Source organism: Schistocerca nitens, chromosome 4 (genome assembly GCF_023898315.1).
Source record: "Schistocerca nitens isolate TAMUIC-IGC-003100 chromosome 4, iqSchNite1.1, whole genome shotgun sequence".
Classification (NCBI taxonomy): Eukaryota; Metazoa; Arthropoda; class Insecta; order Orthoptera; family Acrididae; genus Schistocerca; species Schistocerca nitens.
In genome coordinates this window covers 933,990,069-934,013,479 of record NC_064617.1, presented here as the reverse complement: position 1 = coordinate 934,013,479, position 23,411 = coordinate 933,990,069, and the positions used below count along the sequence as shown (strand labels likewise).

The 23,411-nt window shown below is 36.2% G+C and overlaps 1 protein-coding gene across 2 annotated transcripts in view; it reads right to left on the bottom strand.

The window, feature by feature from the left end:
• LOC126253567 (zinc finger protein 672-like) overlaps positions 1-23,411 on the bottom strand; it is a 167,523-nt gene that overhangs the window by 50,171 nt on the left and 93,941 nt on the right. For both annotated transcript variants that reach the window (XM_049954987.1, XM_049954988.1), the window contains exons 2-3: positions 22,216-22,335; positions 4,581-4,766 (exon numbers count right to left, since the gene is read on the bottom strand). In XM_049954987.1, the coding sequence (XP_049810944.1) occupies positions 4,581-4,766; positions 22,216-22,258 (229 nt within the window). In that variant the 5' untranslated portion in view covers positions 22,259-22,335. The remainder of the gene's footprint in view (positions 1-4,580; positions 4,767-22,215; positions 22,336-23,411) is intronic.

Genomic DNA, 23,411 nt, shown 5'->3' with positions numbered 1-23,411 from the left:
GTTTTCTAAGTCTTACAAAATGTACCATATTTTGCTGTTTTTGAAATGAATAGCTTTATAATCTGATAAATTACAAAGTTAATTCAAAGTATAATAAAATTTTGAGACAACAAAAAAGATTTTATGTCAGAAAAATTACCAATGTAGTACATATACCTCACCTTTCTTACACTGCTGTGATATGTATTGTAGTCATATCTCTGTTACGGGTACACTGTTTTTATCATAAACGGAAATATAGTTTTAATGTGCACAGAAATAATACAGAAAGCCCTGAAAATATTTAAAAGGATTGTAAAAACATGTACAAATTACAATTCCTCCCTTCACTAAGGATCAAAATTTAGTAATTACTTAGGAGCAGGATGTGCACACTGTATAAAATTGTTAAGTGATGTCTTTGTTGCTTTAATCAGGCTATGTGGCTGATATCAAGTGACTGTGATAGACATAGATTAGTTTGTAATAAGTTCAAGCTGATTAAAGCAAAAATGACATAATACTCAAAATGTTTGGTGGTTTCAAAGATGATGTGACTTGTCACTGTTTGGTGGTTTCAGTTACATATGCTTTAGGATATAGCCCAAGGCATGTTTTTATGCCTTACGTTACACCTCCTAATGCTGGAGACAATGTCAGAGGCTGTAAAGACTCTTGTCAGTTGGATTTTGAACTCAAGCAAGCACTGAATATATTTTTTACCTTCTGAAAGAAGGCATATCAGGCCAACACAGTCCAATATTCTATTCTTATTGAAAATATGGTGCATTTTTAATGTTCAGAAACACAGTGGATGGTGCCGATTTCAGATGGTAAACAGCAAGGTTACTAGCAACATAATAGTGTAAATAACAAATCTCTAAACATTTATAAAACAGAAGCATTTACAGTTTTATTGAGAAACAATTACATAAAATTATAAATCTAAAATTTAAATTACTGATTGTTTACTTTATTTGGTGATGACACCAAAGAATCAAATAATATAAAAAGAAAACAGATTATGTGTAACACACATTGTTCCATTTAGCAGACACAGTAAAGCATCGATTTATCCAAACAGCTGGGGATCGATTGGTGTTTGGACAATTGAATTTTTTACAGGTTACCCTCCATTCAGAGGCTGTTGCATGCAGCGAGCGTTATTTTTGATTTGTAAATAATAGAGTTCAGCTATCAGTCGTCCTTTGGAATTTTCATTGGCAGATCTTGATCTAGATCTGCCAACAAAAATTCCAAAGGCAGATCTAGATCTGCCAATAAAAATTCCAAAGGATGACTGATAGCTGAAATCTATTATTTACAAATCAATTGAATTTTTGGGTAACTGATAATTTATGAAAAAATATTATATCAGTGCTCATGTGAAACACAGGAACACTGAATCAAACATAAAACTGAACATACATACTTTGAATAAATGTGTTTACAAAATGGCTTGGGGCCTAGGAAATTTTATTGATGGTATCACTGTTCTTTTTAATGTCTAATGATGATGTATTTCCAACTCCATATTTCCAACCTAAGGTTGACCCACTAGCAACTTTCTTCAATTGGTCTATTATTTTAAGATTATCAGAAACAATAAAAACAATGCATTATGTATAGTCATCATTGCGAACAATGCATACTTCCAATAAACAGAGTGTCAGGTACAAGCTAAGTACAAAAACCTACTTTTGATGGTGTGATGGGACAGGGATTTGAAACGCCATCTTTCTGTCAAAAGCCAAAAACAAAAAATTAAAACAGAACAGAAATTATTATGGCTGGCAGGGAGGGGGAAACAGGTCGAACTAGCCAGCCCTGTGTTAGTGAAACTTCTACATGGCACACATTCAAAAAGAATTTGACAATTGGAATGCTTTCACGAAACTGAAGTTTCTGTTTACTGGTATTCAGGTAATGAATGTTCTCCTCTACATATAATGATTCCAGCATCATAAATATGATTAAATCACAGAACTTTAAATTTGCAAGCCCGGCAGACCAACTCATACCAAATATTTTTATGATAAATTTAGTGTAAAAAATTGTGGGCACAGCATCAATTACATACTTCCAATAAACAGAGTGTCAGTTACAAGCTAAGTACAAAAACCTACTCTTGATGGTGTGATGGGACAGGGATTTGAAACGCCATCTTTCTGATATGAAACTATCATTTAATCAGACATTTACAAATAGAAATATGTTGTTAAAACAAGAGAAATTAAAAAAACTTACTATAAAAGTATGAGGTAAATTTGTCAACTAATCAAGGCGAGAAGCGAGTGACAAAACACAAGAAAAAGAAGGGAAGGTTAGAGTTTGACATCTACAAATTTCCTTTCATGTAAAAGTCCAGAGACTGAAGAACTTCTTTATTTAACCTGATGACAGAGGAATACGAGATACAAGTTTCAACACGGGAAATGCAATGAAAGACAGAGTCACATGAATAAAATATGACAAAAAGAATGCCACAAATTGTAATGTGTCTGCCGAGTGACAAAGAAAAAGCACAGGGTCCACATTGGGCAATGATGTTGCAGACAGCTTCCAGACAGACATTAAAGGCCCACGTCCAAATAACCACACCGAAGATTGTTATTGCCTTGTACATTGGCAATAACATTTCAAGGAAGGTGCCAGCCAAAGGGATATGACACGATTAACTACACAACAGGACACAAAGTTTTAAAGATACTGCTAAACTAAACATTATTCATGAACAGAATGCATTTAAAAAGGAATATTTTTGGTGAGAGCATGTTTCTTTTAGCATGGGAAAAGAAGGCATCACACAACAGCAACAAGAGTGCTGACAAATAATTTGATTTAAATTCTGGAATAATTTGAATGCTGAAACAATTTGAGCTGGGCAATCAAATGTAAAGGGCATGCCCAGAGCTTGAGCTGGGCAATCAAATATAAGGGACATGCCCAGAGCAAATTTTGCAGAATGCTAGGGGAGTGATCCTCCTAGTGTGGGACACTTGGTTGTTGGCCTGATGTAAGGCATTTTGACATCTGCCAATAGATCGTGCATGATTCTGCTTGTAGTCCCAAGCAGTGACCGTCAGTAGGCCACAGTGAACCATTCCAGTACAGACTGCAGCCACAGATATGTGACAACCACTACCTGCCAACTAAGTCCTGACTACAAAAGTATGACACTGCATGAGGAAGTCAAAGTTTTAATTATCACTTTGTAAAAATAAAGTTTTAATCATTAGTTTAGGAAATAAATATGTAATTGATATGTCTGTCTGCATGGCCAAAATAAGAATAATTATTATGTAATCTTTATTTTCCTTTTCTGCAAGTACATTTCTGCAGTACCCTTGCCGCACTAGCATACGACACTGCTAGAAGAGCCAAAACAAAATAGCGAAGCCCTTGTAACTTCCAAAGTGGCAATAACGAATGAAACATTACAAAAGAGAAGTTAGTATGAAGAGAAGAAGACAAAGAGATGAAGCAGGAAGTGCCGATAGAAGGGGAAGAGGCGCATGAGATACACACAACAACTTACTCTAGTACAGATACAGAACACAGCTGACATGCACAGTTGCAAGGCATACTTATTATACATAGTTAGCAATACATTTTTCTTCAAAATGGGTTTCACATTTGTCACACAAATTTAAGATTCTAAGCATTGTTTCTCAATAACATTTGTACTTACACAAGCAATTGACTCAGTACATAAATAAAAATTATTTAGGAATAAAGCACTGTGTATGGAGGCAGGCATGATGAAAGAGAGAGAGAGAGAGAGAGAGAGAGAGAGAGAGAGAGAGAGAGAGAGAGAGAGTGTGTGTGTGTGGTGCGTTCCAAAAGCTAGCCAAGCTCTCTCAACCTTCTTTTTTTACACCCATTGATGACACAGTGCTTCTGCCTTTTGGTGAGTCATCTCCTTTATGCCTAAATAATTTATGAATTTCGACCAGAACTTTCTATACACACACAAATACATAAAAAGTCAGTTTGTTGCAAACAAAGTTTTATGAATTGTATGTTGTTATGATGTTGCTCCATAACTATGATATTGTTTTGCCTCTTACTTTTCTGTCATTGCAAGGTCCTCTTTGTTACTCAGTCTACTGCTTCCAATGCAACACTCCATAGTGTTCTTTTTTGAGTTGTAAATCATGTGTAATACCAACACCTATCACTCCTCTCTAAATATTTGTCTTTCTAGAATTTGTTCTCTAGTGTAAAGGAAGAAAGCCTTTTGTTATGCACACTCAAAATAAATAACATGCTATCAAAGCAAAAAGTCATGCAGAATAAAGTCAGAGCCAGCAGATCATCACTCCCTCCCCCACCCAAACACACAGATAGGAAGGATTGTTTTCAATATAGTAACTAACTGAAGTTTAGAAAACATCATGCTGCTTCTGAGTCACACCATAAATTGCTTGCTGATGATATAGGCAAAAATATAGATCCTTCATGAACTCTAAGCACATGTCTCTGTAGACTGCCTTTTTGCTTTGATTTATATGAACAAAGGGAACATGCATATTGTGGCTCCTTCCCACATTCCCGCTGTTTGTGTTTAGTTAATGAACCTTTCCAGTAATATTTCCTACCACACTGATCACAAGTGAATTTCTGGCTGAAAGGTCTCTCACTTGAGGCTATACATGAGAGCATGTCTGGTGTACTTCCATCATCACAAGCATAAAGTCTTGTCTCTGGCATGTGTAATGATCTGGTCAAATTCCCTACACCACAAGATTTGACGAACTTTCTTCCAACTTCAGGTGAATACATTCCTGGAAAATTAGAGAAAAATTGGGTTACATTACACATCTGCGTTATAAAATTCTTGTTGGCCAAACAAATTAATATAAATTTACATTCAATTGCCTTAAAATTAACCATAATTCAAAAAACTATGAATTGCTAAAAATGAGATGATGTAAAGTCTGTCATAAATGTTTTGATGTAAAAAACTACATGGTAAAATGTAACACCAAAAATACTACAGGGTGTCAAGCAAAGTGTGTGAAATCATTGTTTTAAACTGTAGACCAATGTAATTCAAAGGACAAAATGTTATATGACTGATATTTGGAGAATGGGCACATGATGTGCAAAGAATATTTAAATGTCACACTACTTCAATTTCATTATACGACTTCACAACATACGCAGCTCTGGGAATATAATTACTTAGGAATCAATGTGTATGGCACATATGTGAATTGGCTTCTAAATCTAATTTATTACTTCATCTCTTCCACATGTCCACTTCCTCATCTCATAGATACTGCATGTTCTTTAGGGACCAACTAAATGACTATCACTTTCAGGATATTAAATATAACACTCTCTAATGTTTTACCCTCTAATACTTTACAGCAGAATTACTAAATTATCAATTCTTGTAGTACAGTTTTGAAAATGATGTTATTGGTGGTGAAATACTTACAATTTACATAAATGACAAACAAAAAATGGTTCTACTAAGAAAACAGGATATTAACAGACGGTAAAAATAAAATACAGTAGCATGAGGGAGACTAAACCAATGATTAAAATTTCTTACAGCACTGCCACATTTTCAGAAAGTACATTATACAAAATCTAGCATTCTTCATGCACACATTTATGATAATCATAAATAAGAATACAAATAAATAATTACTCAAAACTTACAGTAAACGACAACTGAATATCCTTTGACATTATTTCATATCATCTCAGCATTTGCACACATCAATACAAAAATTGTAGTTGATGACAGTGAAAACATAACTTTTCATCAGATCTCTCAAATATAAGGTAAACATATTATTGCAGCATCATATCATTCAGCATTTCACGAGGAGCATTGGCTGTACTTGATTCTGAGCATCATGGGATCAAACCTTAATAAGCATGATGGATAAATAATGAATGCTCTCAGACACCAGACAATATGGGCATTGTTTTTTGCACAGTCCCCACGCCAATTTTGCTAATTCCCTGTTCCCAACCAAAAAAAAAAAAAAAAATTAAAAACTGCCATGGAAGTAAAAAAGAACAAAGTACACATGATATGCAGCTGACAAATTAATGTCATAACTTACCAGCTACAATTCCTTTGATGAAATTATCAAACAATCTACACATATGACCAAAAGTGGCAAGGATTTTTTTTTAAAAATCATTATTTTTAGTTAAATGTATATTCATAAAACAAAATAAGATAGCAGTTATTGTGAGTTGTTATCTAACCACTTAGATATGGACAGCTTTATTTCTGCTGCATATACTTACAATGTGTGCCTTATTGGTTCTCCTATCAACAGATTTGAAGAAAAACAAGACAGCTGAAAACACATTTATAGCTTCAAAAGAAATAGAGTAATATTCTTGACACAAAATACTAGCAATGAAAATAAGGCTATACAAATAATGTTATTCAGCTTTCCTATACATTCTCAGAAGCTTGCAGAACATTCAAAGAGCAAATTATAATTCATAGTTTTATAACATTATTTTTAAAGTTTTCTTCATCTGAGAAAGTAACATGTAACTTTAGGAAAAACTAATGTTAGTTTTTCTAAAAAAAAAGTTTACCTTCCTACTTGACAAAAAGAGTCAATATATCACTCTCATCACTCATAAATTGAACACTTCAGTGTTAAGAAGCAAATCTAAAATGAGTAGAAACATGCAAATAAAAACAATGTTGAAAATCATCAGCAGCAGCAGCTATGATTGTTGTTCTGTGGTCTTCAGTCAAAAGCACGGTTTGATGCAGCTCTCCACACTAGTCTCTACATCTCTGCTCGATGTCTGCAGCCTACGTCAATTACGATACGGATGCAACAGTAAAGTTTATTATTATTACCAGTTTCAGTGGTTGCAAATCATCGAGTACATGAAGTTGTTTTGGTCTCGGTATCTGTTTTGATATAGACATGCTGTTCCATTTCATTTTACACAGCTTCATAAACATCTAGAGATTAGATGTCAACAATATTATGAGCAGGATAATTGCTACTCACGACAAAGATGTCACATTGAGTTGCAGACAGGCACAACGAAAAGACTGTTATGTACTGAGCTTATGGTCAAAGCCTTCCTCAGAAAAGAAAAAAAACACAGACATATCTATTCATACAAGCAAGCACATCTCACACATACTCTCTCCAGCTGCTGCAGCCAGAATGCAATGGTGTCATGTCAAGTGGAAGCAGCAATCTGGAGTGGCGCAGTGTAGGGGGAGGGATACCATGGTACAAATAGGGGAAAGGAGTGAGGGCTGACAGACAGAGCAAGCAAAGACTAGACGGTGGTCAGACAAGGCTGCCTGCCAAAGTGTGGGGGACGGAAAGGGGGAATGGGAGAGCAGCGGAGAGGAGAAAACACCAGTGATGCCGGCAGAGAGTGGAGCACAACGAGGGTGGGGGAGGCGTAAGGGCAGAGGGAGGTGAAAACTGTTGGGTGGAGTGTGCAGGGACAATAGGTTACCTCAGGTTGAAGCTGCGACAATTTCAGTTGTGGAGAAGAGTTCCCGTCGCCTCTGTTCTTTCACCTCCTCCCTATTCACATCCCCCACTCACATTGTGCTCCACTCTTTGCCAATGCCACTAGTCTTTTCCTGTCTCTGCTGCTCTGCTTTTCCATTACTCATCCTCCTCTTCCCTCACACACAGCTTCCAGACACCATGGCAGGCAGCCTTGAGTGGCCGCCGTATTGTCTCTACATGCTCTGTCTTGCAGACCCGACTCCTTTCCTCCACTTGTACCACGATATCCCTCCCCCTTCCCCACCCACTCCAGATTGCTGCTTCTGCTCGATACAACACCACTGCATTCTGGCCGCAGCAGCCAGAAGGAGTACATGTGAGGTGTGCTTGCTTGTATGAATTGTGTGTGTTTCTTTCCTGAAGAGGGCTTTGGCTAAAAGCACAGTGTGTAACAGTCTTTTCATTGTACCTGCCTGCGACCCAAATGCATCATCTTTAGGGTGAGTGGCAATCTATTCTTTTCGTGATACTGTTGGTATTATAACCTGGAAATTTCATTGTTAGAGAGAAAGTGTGTTGTTGTACTACTATGTTACTAAAACACTGCACCTCCTAAACAATGTTTAACTTTTACGTACTGAATACTGATGTTATGGTCATCTTTTTGGTATTAGGCAGAATGAGATGGAACGTCATTCACATCTCCGGGCAGAGACTGTGACTAACAACTTCTTTTGCCTGAGGTTAACTTTTTAACAACTGTATCTGGTAGCAGTAATAAGGCTTTTTATTCAGCTGATGGCAGTACAATAGGATTTTTACTATGTATCTACAAAGCTGTGGAGCACTAGCTAGTGGAAATATTTTTAAACCATTGTCTCTATATAAAAATAGTTCTATGACTTTTGCAGATCACAAGCTGTGTTTGCCAGCTGATTGATGCTATATGATCAACGTTCTGAGAATCAAAATAATGAAGGCACTGTAAATTCGCTTATCTGTCAGCACCACAACTACAGTTCGCACTGGTGGCACCACACTTGCTTCAGTAGGTTATGATTTGCCCACTGTGGACACTCAATTTTTATTTAACTTCAACTCATTTGCAGAAGTTCTGTTACTAGCATAGAATTTTCTGTCTGGAAAATACAATCCAATTCATTTTGTAAACAAGCGTTTAATTATTTGGTTACTATTTATACAGTTGTTCATGTGTTATAGAACAGTTACAAGTTTTATAGACAGTTTCACAAACAGAAAATGAAGGGCAAAGGTGAAAGATACACATCATTTTCCATCTCACAAAGAAGGGGGAGGGGGGACAGAGAGCAGGGGAAGAAGAGGATGAGAGGGAGTGGGAGTGGGAGTGGGGGACGGAGAGGGAGAGGGAGTGGGAGTGGGGGAGGGAGAGGGAGGGGGAGGGGGAGAGCGAGGGGGAGGGGGAGGGGGAGAGCGAGGGGGAGGGGGAGAGCGAGGGGGAGGGGGAGAGCGAGGGGGAGAGGGAGGGGGAGAGATTATATATGAGAGAGAAGAAATACTCAAAAATGTAACACATAAATTGAAATTATGCAAATAACTGGGCAAAAATGAAGCAAAATAACCAGTTAACTTAAGAAGTAAGAATCTTATATACTGCACCAAAACTCTAACAACTAAAGGGAAAAATGTTTGCCCTCCTTCTCCATGTGCATAAAAGATATGGAAGCCAGACATAGCCATACAGTCTGAAAATAATAGAGAAAATTCCATGATTAAAAATACGATTGTTAGTATCATCCAAGAAACAGTTGTAGAAAAATTGCATAAAACTTGAATACAGCAAGAACAGTAAGAGTTCAACAAATGTGTAATGCTTGGTGCAACACTGACATATCTGTAGTACAGCATATTAATCTCAGGGTTATCACAACAAAAGATTTTGTCATTTTCAACACACGGTCCTGATACTGCATTGCACACATTCTTTAAAAAGTCTTTTTGTCAAAGTGTTTCCATAATTTATATAAAATAAAAAGTGAAAAGAAATTAAGATATCACAAAGAAAAACACAAGAAAATATTACACAAAAAGAGTATTAGATACAATTCTTTTTGTTTAAGCTTCTTAAGATTTCTGTGAGAGTATTACATACTTTTTTTTTTCTTTTTTTCAGCTGCTTAGATTTCCATGAGACTGTATTATAAATGTTTGACTTTTGGTTACAGAAAATAAATATAAGTGCAAGAGAGTGAATCCTATTAGACAACATTCTGAAAAATGAGGATTGCTCCACACTCAAATAGATTATCCTCAGTAGCTAAACCAACATGTATCTTTAGAACAGCCGCTGTACTAATACAAAACATTGATATGTTGTCAAAATATGTGTAAAATGTGTGAAAAACATGAACAAGCACTAAACTTTTTCCCAAATGTTAAAAAAGCAGATCAAGCAAATAACAGTTTACCATTAAAATTAATTAACCGGCCTATGTAATATCTGCGTTGTCTTTACATCTTGATGGTGTCACCCTTTGCAAGCCCAGTAGTAGGTTTTACTCGTAGTCATTTTCAAGTACAGTTTTATGTCTTTAAAAATGATGTACAGGATGAACAACGACATAAACACAACAAGACTTGTGATTAGAGGAACAAATGTGTATAATAATAATAATAAACACAAAATATCGCAGCAATGTTCAGATACAAAGTAATAACATATAATTCATTTCAAAGAACATAAATTAGTGTTGTTACTATCTCTTACCTCTTATGATATGATTTCCCCCCCCCCCCCCCCCCCCCTAAATTACACAGCATATAACTGAAAGACGTGTACACTTTTCTGAAAATATATATATACGCATCAATCAACCAACTGCCATGTCATCCTCAGTTATTTATCATTGGATGCGGCAGGGATCGACATGGGGTCAGCATACCACACTCCGAACTGTTATCAACTTTCGCCCAGGGAGCCGCTACCTCTCAATACGGTGGCTACTCAACTGGCATCACGAGGCTGAGTTTACTCCAGCTTCATTGCTCTCACCAAGGAAAAATCTCTGGCAGTTCCGAGAATCGAATCCAGGGCTCCTGCATAAGGTTCTGTAGTGTTGACCAATCAGCTACAGTGATGGACAAAAAAAAAACATTGAAAATTACATTACAAACAGGGAATCTACTGTACAATTTGTGGATATAATCATTCAAGACAACCTGAAGAAGGAGTTTACTGTAGATTCCTGTGCAATAAAAATTTCAAGGAACACGTTAGTAAATAAATATGTTAAGCAAATACTGTAAATATGGCATTACTTTAAAACCTGTGTATAGCACTTTATTTTTCTCGAATGTCAGTTACAAAGTAGAAAAGAAAGGAGAGGATCATCAGTGGGTTAAACATGAAGAGTATTGCCAAGTTTGTTTCACACAAGTTGTATTTAACTGTAATTAAAACGAAGATATTTAGAGAAATGTTGATTGTCAGAACACTATGATGTGAGCTTTGGAGTAGGGCGGGTTTGAAAGAAACTTTTTTATGCATTTCACAAATAACTCAAAAACCACAGCTTCTAGCAAAATGCTTCCCAGTAAAAATTTAAACTACATTAAATTTCCAACAAAAAAGGTCCTCTTCATTTTTTTCTAGAGGACCAACAGTTTCCATGTTCAGGAGATGGAAAATTGTAGATTATTTTAAAATGTTGTTCTAACAGTAGAGAATTAATGTTTATCTTTAAATGAAGTGTGTCAAAAACAAATATTAAATGTATGTATTACATCTATGTGCAGTAGAGCTGTATTAAGGGATAAAACATGTTCCATGGGTGTAAAAGAGTGGAGAGAGAGATATGTGGTGTAGAAGAGTGAAAGAAGATAGGTTGCTGGATTGTGTTTTTGCACTTCGCTCCTTCATAGGTCTGCAAACTAAAGCAGGTGATTCCCTCCCTCTATCTATCCCCCTACAGCATAAGAAGCAACTACAGGATGTTTCATAAAGTTACCATCCACAGCGCACCTTATGAATAACTCGCAATGCAATGTGCAGACATAACCGGGCAGGGAAGGGGGTGGGAAGTGAGGATGGGGTTTAATTTTGCACAAAATGAATGAACACTACATTGTAACATTGACTAATTGTGACATTCCATCCTGGATTTCCCATCATTTGAACAGTACACTGAATGCACATATGAGTCACTAATAACACTAACACCAGTAATGCATATTGAGAGAATCTAATTCTCTGTGCACAGTTTTATACTGCTAGTGGAGAAATTGATTCTCAGTCATCCCGTGTGGTAGCTGTAGCGTTCTTTCAGGAAAGTCACCATCCCCACCATGAGTGCTGCTCAGTTTTCAGCTTACAGACAGATTATACCTACCCAGAATTTCCTGTTCACGAATTCTCTTATGCAAGTAAGTAATTTCACTGGTCTGGTGTTTATACTGTGAAGTTACTTTCAGTTTACTGAATGAATAATTTGCAGTTGATAAGTGAGCTATTATGTAAAAAAGATCAAAAGTTGGAGCTTTCAACTGTCTGCCACATTGAAGAATTTTTTCCAAATTTCCTGACATGCTGTCAATATGTATTCAACAATGTCGATTTCACTGTCTCTACACTCACTGTCTGGGATACTTTTCACAGTGTGAGGGGTATCAAATGCATCACTCCAGCCTCAGCTCTCCCATAATCTGAAGAAGCCCATAGGCTTAAATTATCTCCCTCTGCAACAGAAATAGATCACCTAGGTGTTACAGAATTTCAGATATTGCAACATACATCAAGCAATGCATTACAGCAGATTACTGTTCTAGGCCTGAACACAATCAGTTCCTTCCATCAAACATATTCACACCCATCTTGGAAGATATCATGTGTATATGTGGTAAGTGGCTCCATTCAGTGCAGCCTGCTCTACAACCACCAGCAATTCCTAAATGAAAAAGATTTATGCAGTCTATCAACAACACAATCAATGGTGAGAGAAATGCACAAAAATTTTGTTACAAATAATTCACTACCAGGCAACTACAATGCAATTATGCAGCTTTACGATACCCTGTCAATGACAGACCATGGAAGGGTGCCACATTTACCAATCCAGTTCCTTTCCCACTAACAATATATAGGTCACTGACAACATCACACGCACACAAATCAATACACATCACACACACAAATTAACACACAGGAACATATTTTACGCATCACCTTGCTTAGCAATGGCAAATAAGTAATCAACAAACCGAAAATAACTCCACGATATAAAAATGAACTCAGTGAAATTATTTTGTCTCCTTGCATAACAGAACTGGACAGGAAATTCTGACGAGTTATAGTCTGTCTGTAAACCAAAAAGCGAGCAGTGTTCATGTTAGGGGAAGTTACCTTTCACGGCGGAAGAATACCACAGCTACCATATGGGATGCCTAAGAATCAATTTCTCCCCTGCAATGTAAAACTAAGTAAAAAAAATTTACACAAAGTCTGCCCATATGAATTACCTATGTTAGGATTATTAATAACTCATATCCTCATTCTGTGTAGTGTTAAATAATTTTGTGCAATATCACCTCCTCCCCCTGCACACTGCACTGCCAATGATTCATAAGGCGCGCTGTGGACAGCGAGTGTAACTTTATGAAACACCCACTAGTTGCTTCTAATGCTGTAGTGGGGTAGACAGAGGTGAGGGGGATCACCTGCTTCAGTTTGCAGACCTATGAAGGAGGGAAGTGCATGAACACTATACGGCAACCTATCATGCTTCCACCCCACACATCTCCCCCTCCATGCTGTTACACACACAGAATACAATTTATCCCTTAATATGGTTCCACTGCACTTACATGTGGTACACACATTTAATGTTTGTATTTGACCCACTTCATTTAAAGATAAACATTAATGTTATACTGTTAGAACAATATCTTTAATAATCTGCAATTTTTCCCTCCCCTGAATGCAAAAACTATTAGTCCTAGATAAAAAATTAATAGTATTTTTTGTAGGAAATTTAATATTATTTAATTTTGTACTGAGAAACATTTTTGTTAGAAGCTGAAGTTTTCAAGTTATTCAAGAAAGACATTAGTGAGCTTTTAGTACGTAGTTCATAACACTCTTGCCTAGCACTGTGTACAAATTTGAGACTACATGGTTTTTCCTCCCTAATCGAGCATTTTTGGTCTTTGTTGACAGGGCTATAAATATGTACCAACATAGTGAAAAATTAAAGATAAATACCCATCCTATCACTCACATGACAACACCGTAGGGAAGAAGTTCCCTGCAAACAGTAATCATATGAATAAACATTTTTGCCAGTGCTGCTGTAACTTTCCCTACATTAAAGGTAAATGTTTACCTTTTTATATATTTGTTAATTACTATAACGTCTGTAAAATTTAATTGTATGTCAGTAAAGCTTCTAAGTATGTAATGTTAGATGCTTTGGTGCACATGAAAGGAAATTTGAATATATTATTATTATTTCTTTCTTTTCTCAGACGTTATGTCTGGTCAAAAATGGAAAGTGACGCGGACCTTGATCAAGTGTGACTTCCTTTTAACTGTACGGTATATGTTATATTGCATTTAGGAACTTTCGGGTAATTGAACAAGTGTCAATAATTACAGATTTGTGATCGTGTAAGTGTATTGAGTGCTTCTAGGTCTGTGTTACTCCATTTCACTACTCCAAATGAGTAGGTCAATATTGGTATGGCATAAGTATTTATAGCTTTTGTCTTGTTTCTTGCTGTCAATTCTGTTTTCAGTATTTTTGTTAGTCTTTGTCTATATTTTTCTTTTAGTTATTCTTTAATATTTGTATTATCTATTCCTATTTTTTGTCTGTATCCTAGATATTTATAGGCATCTGTTTTTTCCATTGCTTCTATGCAGTCGCTGTGGTTATCCAATATGTAATCTTCTCGTTTAGTGTGTTTACCCTAGACTATGCTATTTTTCTTACATTTGTCTGTTCCAAAAGCCATATTTATATCATAGCTGAATACTTCTGTTATCTTTAGTAATTGGTTGAGTTGTTGATTTGTTGCTGCCAGTAGTTTTAGATCATCCATATATAGCAAATGTGTGATTTTGTGTGGGTATGTTCCAGTAATATTGTATCCACAATTTGTATGATTTAGCATGTTGGATAGTGGGTTCAGAACAAGGCAGAACCAGAAAGGACTTAATGAGTCTCCTTGGTATATTCCACGCTTAATCTGTATTGGCTGTGATGTGATGATATTTGAATTTATTTGGATATTAAGTGTGGTTTTCCAATTTTTCATTACTATGTTTCGGAACTGTATCAATTTAGGATCTACTTTGTATATTTCCAATATTTGTAGTAACTATGAGTGGGGTACACTATCAAAAGCTTTTTGGTAATCAATGTATGCGTAGTGTAGTGACCTTTGTTTAGTTTTAGCTTGATATGTCACCTCTGCATCTACTATCAGTTGCTCTTTACATCCTCGTGCTCCTTTGCAACAGCCTTTTTGTTCTTCATTTATAATTTTGTTCTGTGTTGTATGTGTCAATAATTTCTGTGTAATGACTGAAGTTAATATTTTGTATATTGTTGATAGGCACGTTATGGGGCGATATTTAGCTGGGTTTGCTGTGTCTGCTTGATCTTTAGGTTTCAGATAAGTTATTCCATGTGTAAGAAGAGCAGTTGAACGGAATGGACAGTGTCTTGAAAGGAGGATATAAGATGAACATCAACAAAAGCAAAACGAGGATAATGGAATGTAGTAAGGTGAAATGTTAAAATTTATTTATAGCTCTTTTTATGAATCTGTGAAATTTAAATAATAAACTAGGATCAAATTAAATCGGGAGATGCTGAGGGAATTAGATTAGGAAATGAGACACTTAAAGTAGTAAAGGAGTTTTGCTATTTAGGGAGTAAAATAACTGATGATGGTCGAAGTACAGAGGATATAAAATGTAGACTGGCAATGGCAAGGAAAGCGCTTCTGAAGAAGAGAAATTTGTTAACATCGAGTATAGATTTAAGTGTCAGGAAGTCGTTTCTGAAAGTATTTGTATGGAGTGTAGCCATATATGGAAATGAAACATGGACGATAACCAGTTTGGACAAGAAGAGAATAGAAGCTTTTAAAATGTGGTGCTACAGAAGAATGCTGAAGATAAGGTGGGTAGATCACGTAACTAATGAGGAGGTATTGAATAGGATTGGGGAGACGAGAAGTTTGTGGCACAACTTGACTAGAAGAAGGGATCGGTTGGTAGGACATGTTTTGAGGCATCAAAGGATCACAAATTTAGCATTGGAGGGCAGCGTGGAGGGTAAAAATCGTAGAGGGAGACCAAGAGATCAATACACTAAGCAGATTCAGAAGGATGTAGGTTGCAGTAGGTACTGGGAGATGATGAAGCTTGCACAGGATAGAGTAGCATGGAGAGCTGCATCAAACCAGTCTCAGGACTGAAGACCACAACAACAACAACAACAACAACAACAACAACAAGTGTATCAGGGAATGTGTATGGGTCTGCAATGTAACTGTTAATAATTTAGTTAGATGTGAATGTGTTGAGGTGAACTTCTTTAGCCAGAAATTTGCTATTTTATCTTTTCCAGGGGCTTTCCAATTGTAAGTAGAATTAATTGCTTGGGTGACTTCATGTTTCAAAACTTTTACTTCAGGCATTTGTGGTATCAACTTGTATGTGCCTGTTTCTGCTTGTATCCACCGTGCATGCCTGTTATGTGGTACCGGGTTTGACCATATGTTGCTCCAGAAGTGTTCCTTTTCTGTTATGTTTGGTGGATTGTCTATTTTAATGTGTGTGTTATCTATTGTCTGGTAAAATTTCTTTTGGTTTGTGTTGAATGTTTGGTTTTATTTCCTTCTATTTTCACTTTTTTTGTATCTCCTAAGTCGCTTGGCCAATGCTTGTAATTTCTGCTTCTTCTCATCTAATTGCTCTATCACTTCTTGTTGTGAGATTTTACCTAACCTTTTTCGTTTTTTTTTTTTTTTTCTGACATTTCATTTCTTATAAATTGTGTTGGCTGTCCGATGTCTTTTCTCAGTTTTTCTATTCTGATCTGTAGCCTGTGTTGCCATGCTGGTTTTGTGGGTTTCTTCTGTGTGTTGGTTGGTTCTGATCTCTGCCTAGTGTGTATATTTAGTGTAGTGAGTGCTCCTATATAAACCAGTAGTTGTAAGTCTTCCATAGTTGTGTTTTCATTTATTTTGTTGTGTATGATTGTGTTGATAGTTTTTATTGTTGTTTCGACTTGTGGGTTATTTGGCGGTCTATGCAAGAATGGTCTAATGTCTGTATTTGTGTCTTTGTATTCTATATATGTCAGCTGAAATTTTTCTTCTATATCTAACATGTGTGTCACTTTGTGTTCTATTTGTACTTGTTCTGGTGGCTGTCTTAAGATTTCGTTTTCCTCTGATTGTTTAATTGATGCGTGTTGTTCTTTGTTTGTTTGCTCTGGGATGTTTGAGTCCATTACTGTATTTTCTTCTTCTTCTGATTGCACATTATTTTGTTCCAGTATTTGTTGTACTTGTCGTTTGATGTTTTCTGATTCTGACTGAGGTATCCTGTTATTTTTTATTATTACACGTATCTGATCAGCTAGTCATTGTTCTGTTAAAAATTTTAATTCTGGGTATCTGGTAATAAATGTTGTGTATACTTGTGATCTGTATCCAGTTGTGTTGGTTCCTAGGTTTGTTGCTTGGTAATAACAGAACATGAGGTGTCGATTAACTTCATCTGACCATCTCATCCTCTGTCTTTGTTTTCCTTCTAGGGTGGTTGCAGGAAGCATATCCTGTAAAACACCTCTATTTGGATTTAAATCAGTTTCCAGTTGGCTAGCAGTGTTGTTACCATTGTGGGCGGGCATAGGGTTCAAGCGTCGTCCCCGACCATGACGGCGCTTGTCCGAGGCTTTTTTAGTTCTGTCCTGAACCAACTCATCACACTAAAAGGGGGGTTAGCCCTATTAGTGGTTTGTTCTTTTCGTCGCCTTTTACGACTGGCAGAAGATACCGGAGGCCTATTCTTTTCCCGGGCCTCCACGGGATTTATTATTATTATTATTATTATTATTATTATTATTTCTTTCTTGTCTCAGACGTTATGTCTGGTTAAAAATGGAAGGTGACGCGGACCTTGATCAAGCGCGACTTCCTTTTAACTGTACGGTATATGTTACATTGGATTTAGGAACTTTCGGGTAATTTAACAAGTGTCAATAATTACAGATTTCTGTAGTTGTATATATAAGTTTGGATGTAGCTGTATTGCACTGATGTACTGGTGGATATTGTGTGGTACGACTCCTGTAGTTGATAGTATAATTGGTATAATGTCAACTTTATCCTGATGCCACATGTCCTTGACTTCCTCAGCCAGTTGGATGTATTTTTCAATTTCTTCTCCTGTTTTCTTTTGTATATTTGTTGTATTGGGTATGGATATTTCGATTAGTTGTGTTAATTTCTTCTTTGTATTGGTGAGTATGATGTCAGGTTTGTCATGTGGTGTTGTTTTATCTGTTATAATGGTTCTGTTCCAGTATAATTTGTATTCATCGTTCTCCAGTACATTTTGTGGTGCATACTTGTATGTGGGAACATGTTGTTTTATAAGTTTATGTTGTAAGGCAAGCTGTTCATGTATTATTTTTGCTACATTGTCATGTCTTCTGGGGTATTCTGTATTTGCTAGTATTGTACATCCACTTGTGATGTGATCTACTGTTTCTATTTGTTGTTTGCAAAGTCTGCATTTATCTGTTGTGGTATTGGGATCTTTAATAATATGCTTGCTGTAATATCTGGTGTTTATTGTTTGATCCTGTATTGCAATCATGAATCCTTCCGTCTCACTGTATATACTGCCTTTTCTTAGCCATGTGTTGGATGCGTCTTGATCGATGTGTGTGGCTGTGTTAGATGATACGGGTGCTTGCCATGTAGTGTTTTCTTTTTCCAATTTACTTTCTTCGTATCTGTTGATGTTATGTGATCTAAAGGGTTGTAGAAGTGGTTATGAAATTGCAGTGGTGTAGCCGATGTATTTATATGAGTGATTGCTTTGTGTATTTTGCTAGTTTCTGCTCGTTCTATAAAGAATTTTCTTAAATTGTCTACCTGTCCATAATGTAGGTTTTTTATGTCGATGAATCCCCTTCCTCCTTCCTTTCTGCTTAATGTGAATCTTTCACTTGCTGAATGTATGTGATGTATTCTATATTTGTGGCATTGTGATCGAGTAAGTGTATTGAGTGCTTCTAGATCTGTGTTACTCCATTTCACTACTCCAAATGAGTAGGTCAATATTGGTATAGCATAAGTATTTATAGCTTTTGTCTTGTTTCTTGCTGTCAATTCTGTTTTCAGTATTTTTGTTAGTCTTTGTCTATATTTTTCTTTTAGTTATTCTTTAATATTTGTATTATCTATTCCTATTTTTTGTCTGTATCCTAGATATTTATAGGCATCTGTTTTTTCCATTGCTTCTATGCAGTCGCTGTGGTTATCCAATATGTAATCTTCTTGTTTAGTGTGTTTTCCCATGACTATGCTATTTTTCTTACATTTGTCTGTTCCAAAAGCCATATTTATATCATTGCTGAATACTTCTGTTATCTTTAGTAATTGGTTGAGTTGTTGATTTGTTGCTGCCAGTAGTTTTAGATCATCCATATATAGCAAATGTGTGATTTTGTGTGGGTATGTTCCAGTGATATTGTATCCATAATTTGTATTATTTAGCATGTTGGATAGTGGGTTCAGAACAAGGCAGAACCAGAAAAGACTTAATGAATCTCCTTGGTTTATTCCACGCTTTATCTGTATTGGCTGTGATGTGATATTACTTGAATTTGTTTGGATATTAAGTGTGGTTTTCCAATTTTTCATTACTATGTTTAGGAACTGTATCAATTTAGGATCTACTTTGTATATTTCCAATATTTGTAGTAACCATGAGTGGGGTACACTATCAAAAGCTTTTTGGTAATCAATGTATGCGTAGTGTAGCGACCTTTGTTTAGTTTTAGCTTGATATGTCACCTCTGCATCTATTATCAGTTGCTCTTTACATCCTCGTGCTCCTTCGCAACAGCCTTTTTGTTCTTCATTTATAATTTTGTTCTGTGTTGTATGTGTCATTAATTTCTGTGTAATGACTGAAGTTAATATTTTGTATATTGTTGGTAGGCATGTGATGGGGCGATATTTAGCTGGGTTTGCTGTGTCTGCTTGATCTTTAGGTTTCACATAAGTTATTCCTTGTGTAAGTGTATCAGGGAATGTGTATGGGTCTGCAATGTAACTGTTAAATAATTTAGTTAGATGTGAATGTGTTGAGGTGAATTTCTTTAGCCAGAAATTTGATATTTTATCTTTTCCAGGGGCTTTCGAATTGTGAGTAGAACTAATTGCTTGGGTGACTTCATGTTGCAAAATTATCACTTCAGGCATTTGTGGTATCATCTTGTACGTATCTGTTTCTGCTTGTATCCACCGTGCATGACTGTTATGTTGTACTGGGTTTGACCATATGTTGCTCCAGAAGTGTTCCATGTCTGTTATGTTTGGTGGATTGTCTATTTTAATGTGTGTGTTATCTATTGTCTGGTAAATTTTCTTTTGGTTTGCGTTGAATGTTTGGTTTTGTTTCCTTCTATTTTCACTTTTTTTTGTATCTCCTAAGTCGCTTGGCCAATGCTTGTAATTTCTGCTTCTCATCTAATTGCTCTATCGCTTCTTGTTGAGAGATTTTACCTAACGTTTTTCGTTTTTTTTTTTCTGACATTTCATTTCTTATAAATTGTGTTAGCTGTCCGATGTCCTTTCTCAGTTTTTCTATTCTGATCTGTAGCCTGTGTTGCCATGCTGGTTTTGTGGGTTTCTTCTGTGTGTTGGTTGGTTCTGATCTCTGCCTAGTGTGTATATTTAGTGTAGTGAGTGCTCCTATATAAACCAGTAGTTGTAAGTCTTCCATAGTTGTATATTCATTTATTTTGTTGTGTATGATTGTGTTGATAGTTTTTATTGTTGTTTCGACTTGTGGGTTACTTGGCAGTCTATGCAAGAATGGTCTAATGTCTGTATTTGTGTCTTTGTATTCTATATATGTCAGCTGAAATTTTTCTTCTATATCTAACATGTGTGTCACTTCGTGTTCTATTTGTGCTTATTCTGGTGGCTGTCTTAAGATTTCGTTTTCCTCTGATTGTTTAATTGATGCGTGTTGTTCTTTGTTTGTTTGCTCTGGGATGTTTGAGTCCATTACTGTATTTTCTTCTTCTTCTGATTGCACATTATTTTGTTCCAGTATTTGTTGTACTTGTTGTTTGATGTTTTCTAATTCTGACTGGGGTATCCTGTTATTTTTGATTATTATTTCTTTCTTGTCTCAGACGTTATGTCTGGTTAAAAATGGAAGGTGACGCGGACCTTGATCAAGCGTGACTTCCTTTTAACTGTACAGTATAAGTTACATTGCATTTAGGAACTTTCGGGTAATTTAACAAGTGTCAATAATTACAGATTTCTGTAGTGGTATATATAAGTTTGGATGTAGCTGTATTGCATTGATGTATTGGTGGATGATTATTATTATTATTATTATTATTATTATTTACATGAAAAAGAACATTATATAATCAATGGAAGATTTACATTAATAGAACAACACAATATATGATACCTCCTTATCCTTCATTCTGATAAACACATGTCAAATGTCAGTGCTATGTTCTTCACTCAAATTGGAGAGAAGGTCTTCCCTTTTCATTTACAGCCTGTTGTACTGCCACAAGGTGTCAGAAGAAATATTTCTGAAACTTGCAGGGAATTAAAAAAGAATCATATTCTTCCCTTAAATTTTAGGTTCACCTAAAGTTTGATGAGTGCTATGTACGGATGTAATTAGCATCACATGTAATTTTCTAAACCTGCCTCCGTAACCGAGGGTACCAATGGTTTCTTCTGTGGTGGTGCTCGACTTGGAAGTTTGTATGTTTGAATCTTGGTGGTGGATAAAATTTTCGCTGCCAGAAGATAGCCAGCAAGGAAAAGGAAGATGGTGATGTTAAGCTCCTGATCACCAGTGTTTGTGCCAATGTCCTGGATTAAATTCCAGATCTATCCACAGTGTCTCATGAAGTGCGAGCATATGACATTGCTGTTGATGATCCATCCATTGGACAGGGATGTTAATTTCACCCTCTCCCTTCCTTTCACCCATGAGAGATCAGTGGAAGGCAATGGCAAACCACCTCTCCTGAACATTGCCATGAGTGGTGGTGCATCTGCCTCCCTATGCTCGTATACTGAGTGTGGGACTTCAAAAACAAAATTTCTTAACACTCTTAAGTATATTTAATACCCAACTGTAGCTGCCAAGGACTGAAATATTTTCTTTACCTTTCAACCTCTTCTTCCTCTTCCTCTTCCTCTATTATCTCTTTCTCTACTTTTCTAGTCAAGCTTTGATATGAAACTGGTGAAACCACTTACCTTACAATAATTATGAAAAACAAATACAATTGTTATAAATCTTATGGACAGATATATTATATTGGTTTGAAACATATTCAATTTACAAACACACAATAATATACATAAACTTTTTAGAATTTGTTCCCAGACAATTCTTTTACTATAAGAAGCTTGCACTGAGTGCAAGCAAATACTTAATATGTAATGATAAATGCAATAACTAATTTTTTTCAGTCTAAGCTCTTACCTTTATGGGAATACTGAGCTGAAATGGAATTGCAGTCTTTCATTTGGTGGAATACATAAGGGCCTTCAGGTTATATATCTACTTCCTAGGTTAAGGTGCAGGTGTACTCGGCCACAGCACCTAAAACAAGAATATGTAGTACTGAAACACAGGACAGCTAAAATAATAGCTGATATAGTACAGCAAAAACATATCTAACTTGGCATTTTCCTTCCATAACAGTTATGTACCAACTGCAACACAAAGGCATTATGTTATTTCTAGATTATTCATTGATACTGCTTTCTAACCTGTTTATAATATCTTTTCTACCAACAGACTTATAACCCACAGGTTAGCATTTAAAAATAATTTTAGCTAATAGTTGAGCATATTATGGGGGTAAATCAAATATAAATAGGATTTTATTTAAAAATATACTGTAAAATAAAAGGCAAATATAATTTATTTTTCTGCAGAGTTTCCTCCATTAGAAATACATTTTATCCAGTGAGAAGGTAGGATGTTTTATACCAGCATCGCAGACTGAAGTTGGCTGTGTCAGGCTCCAACTGTGCATGAACTGCTCCACGCCTTCGTATCTTCAAATTGTTGGCCTCCTACAGTTTCTCTAAGGGAATCAATCAAATGAAAGTTGCAGGGCGATAGACATGGGCTTAGGGAGGATGATCAATTTCAGTGGAGAGCATTTCTTCACGTTTTGAGATCATTAGAGTTGCAGCATGGTGCCTTGCATTGTCATGGGGAAGGACGGTCTCTCTAATCAGTTGGTCTTGTCTTTTGCAATGATATGCAGCCCTCACCTGGTTCAATAGCTCACAGTGGTAAGCAGCACTGATAGTGCATTGCTCATGTACAACAATCAAAATGCCTCACTGGTCAAAGAAAATAGTTGAAAGAACCTTGCTATTTGACAGCCAGGTCTTGGTTTTCACTAGGGCTGTCTCCCCTTTCCTTTGCCACACCACACTGGCTTGTTATAACTCAAGAGTGTAGTGGTGGACCCACATTTCATCACAGGTGATGAACCAACTAAAAGATGGATCACCTTCTTTCACAATCACTACTGAAAGCCTCCGTCAGACCTCCAAAAATCTCAATTTCTGTTCTGTGGTCGAATAGAGTGGGACATATCTGACATACACTTTATGGAACTTTAGGTCGTTTCTGATCATTGCTTGACAGTTCCCATAACG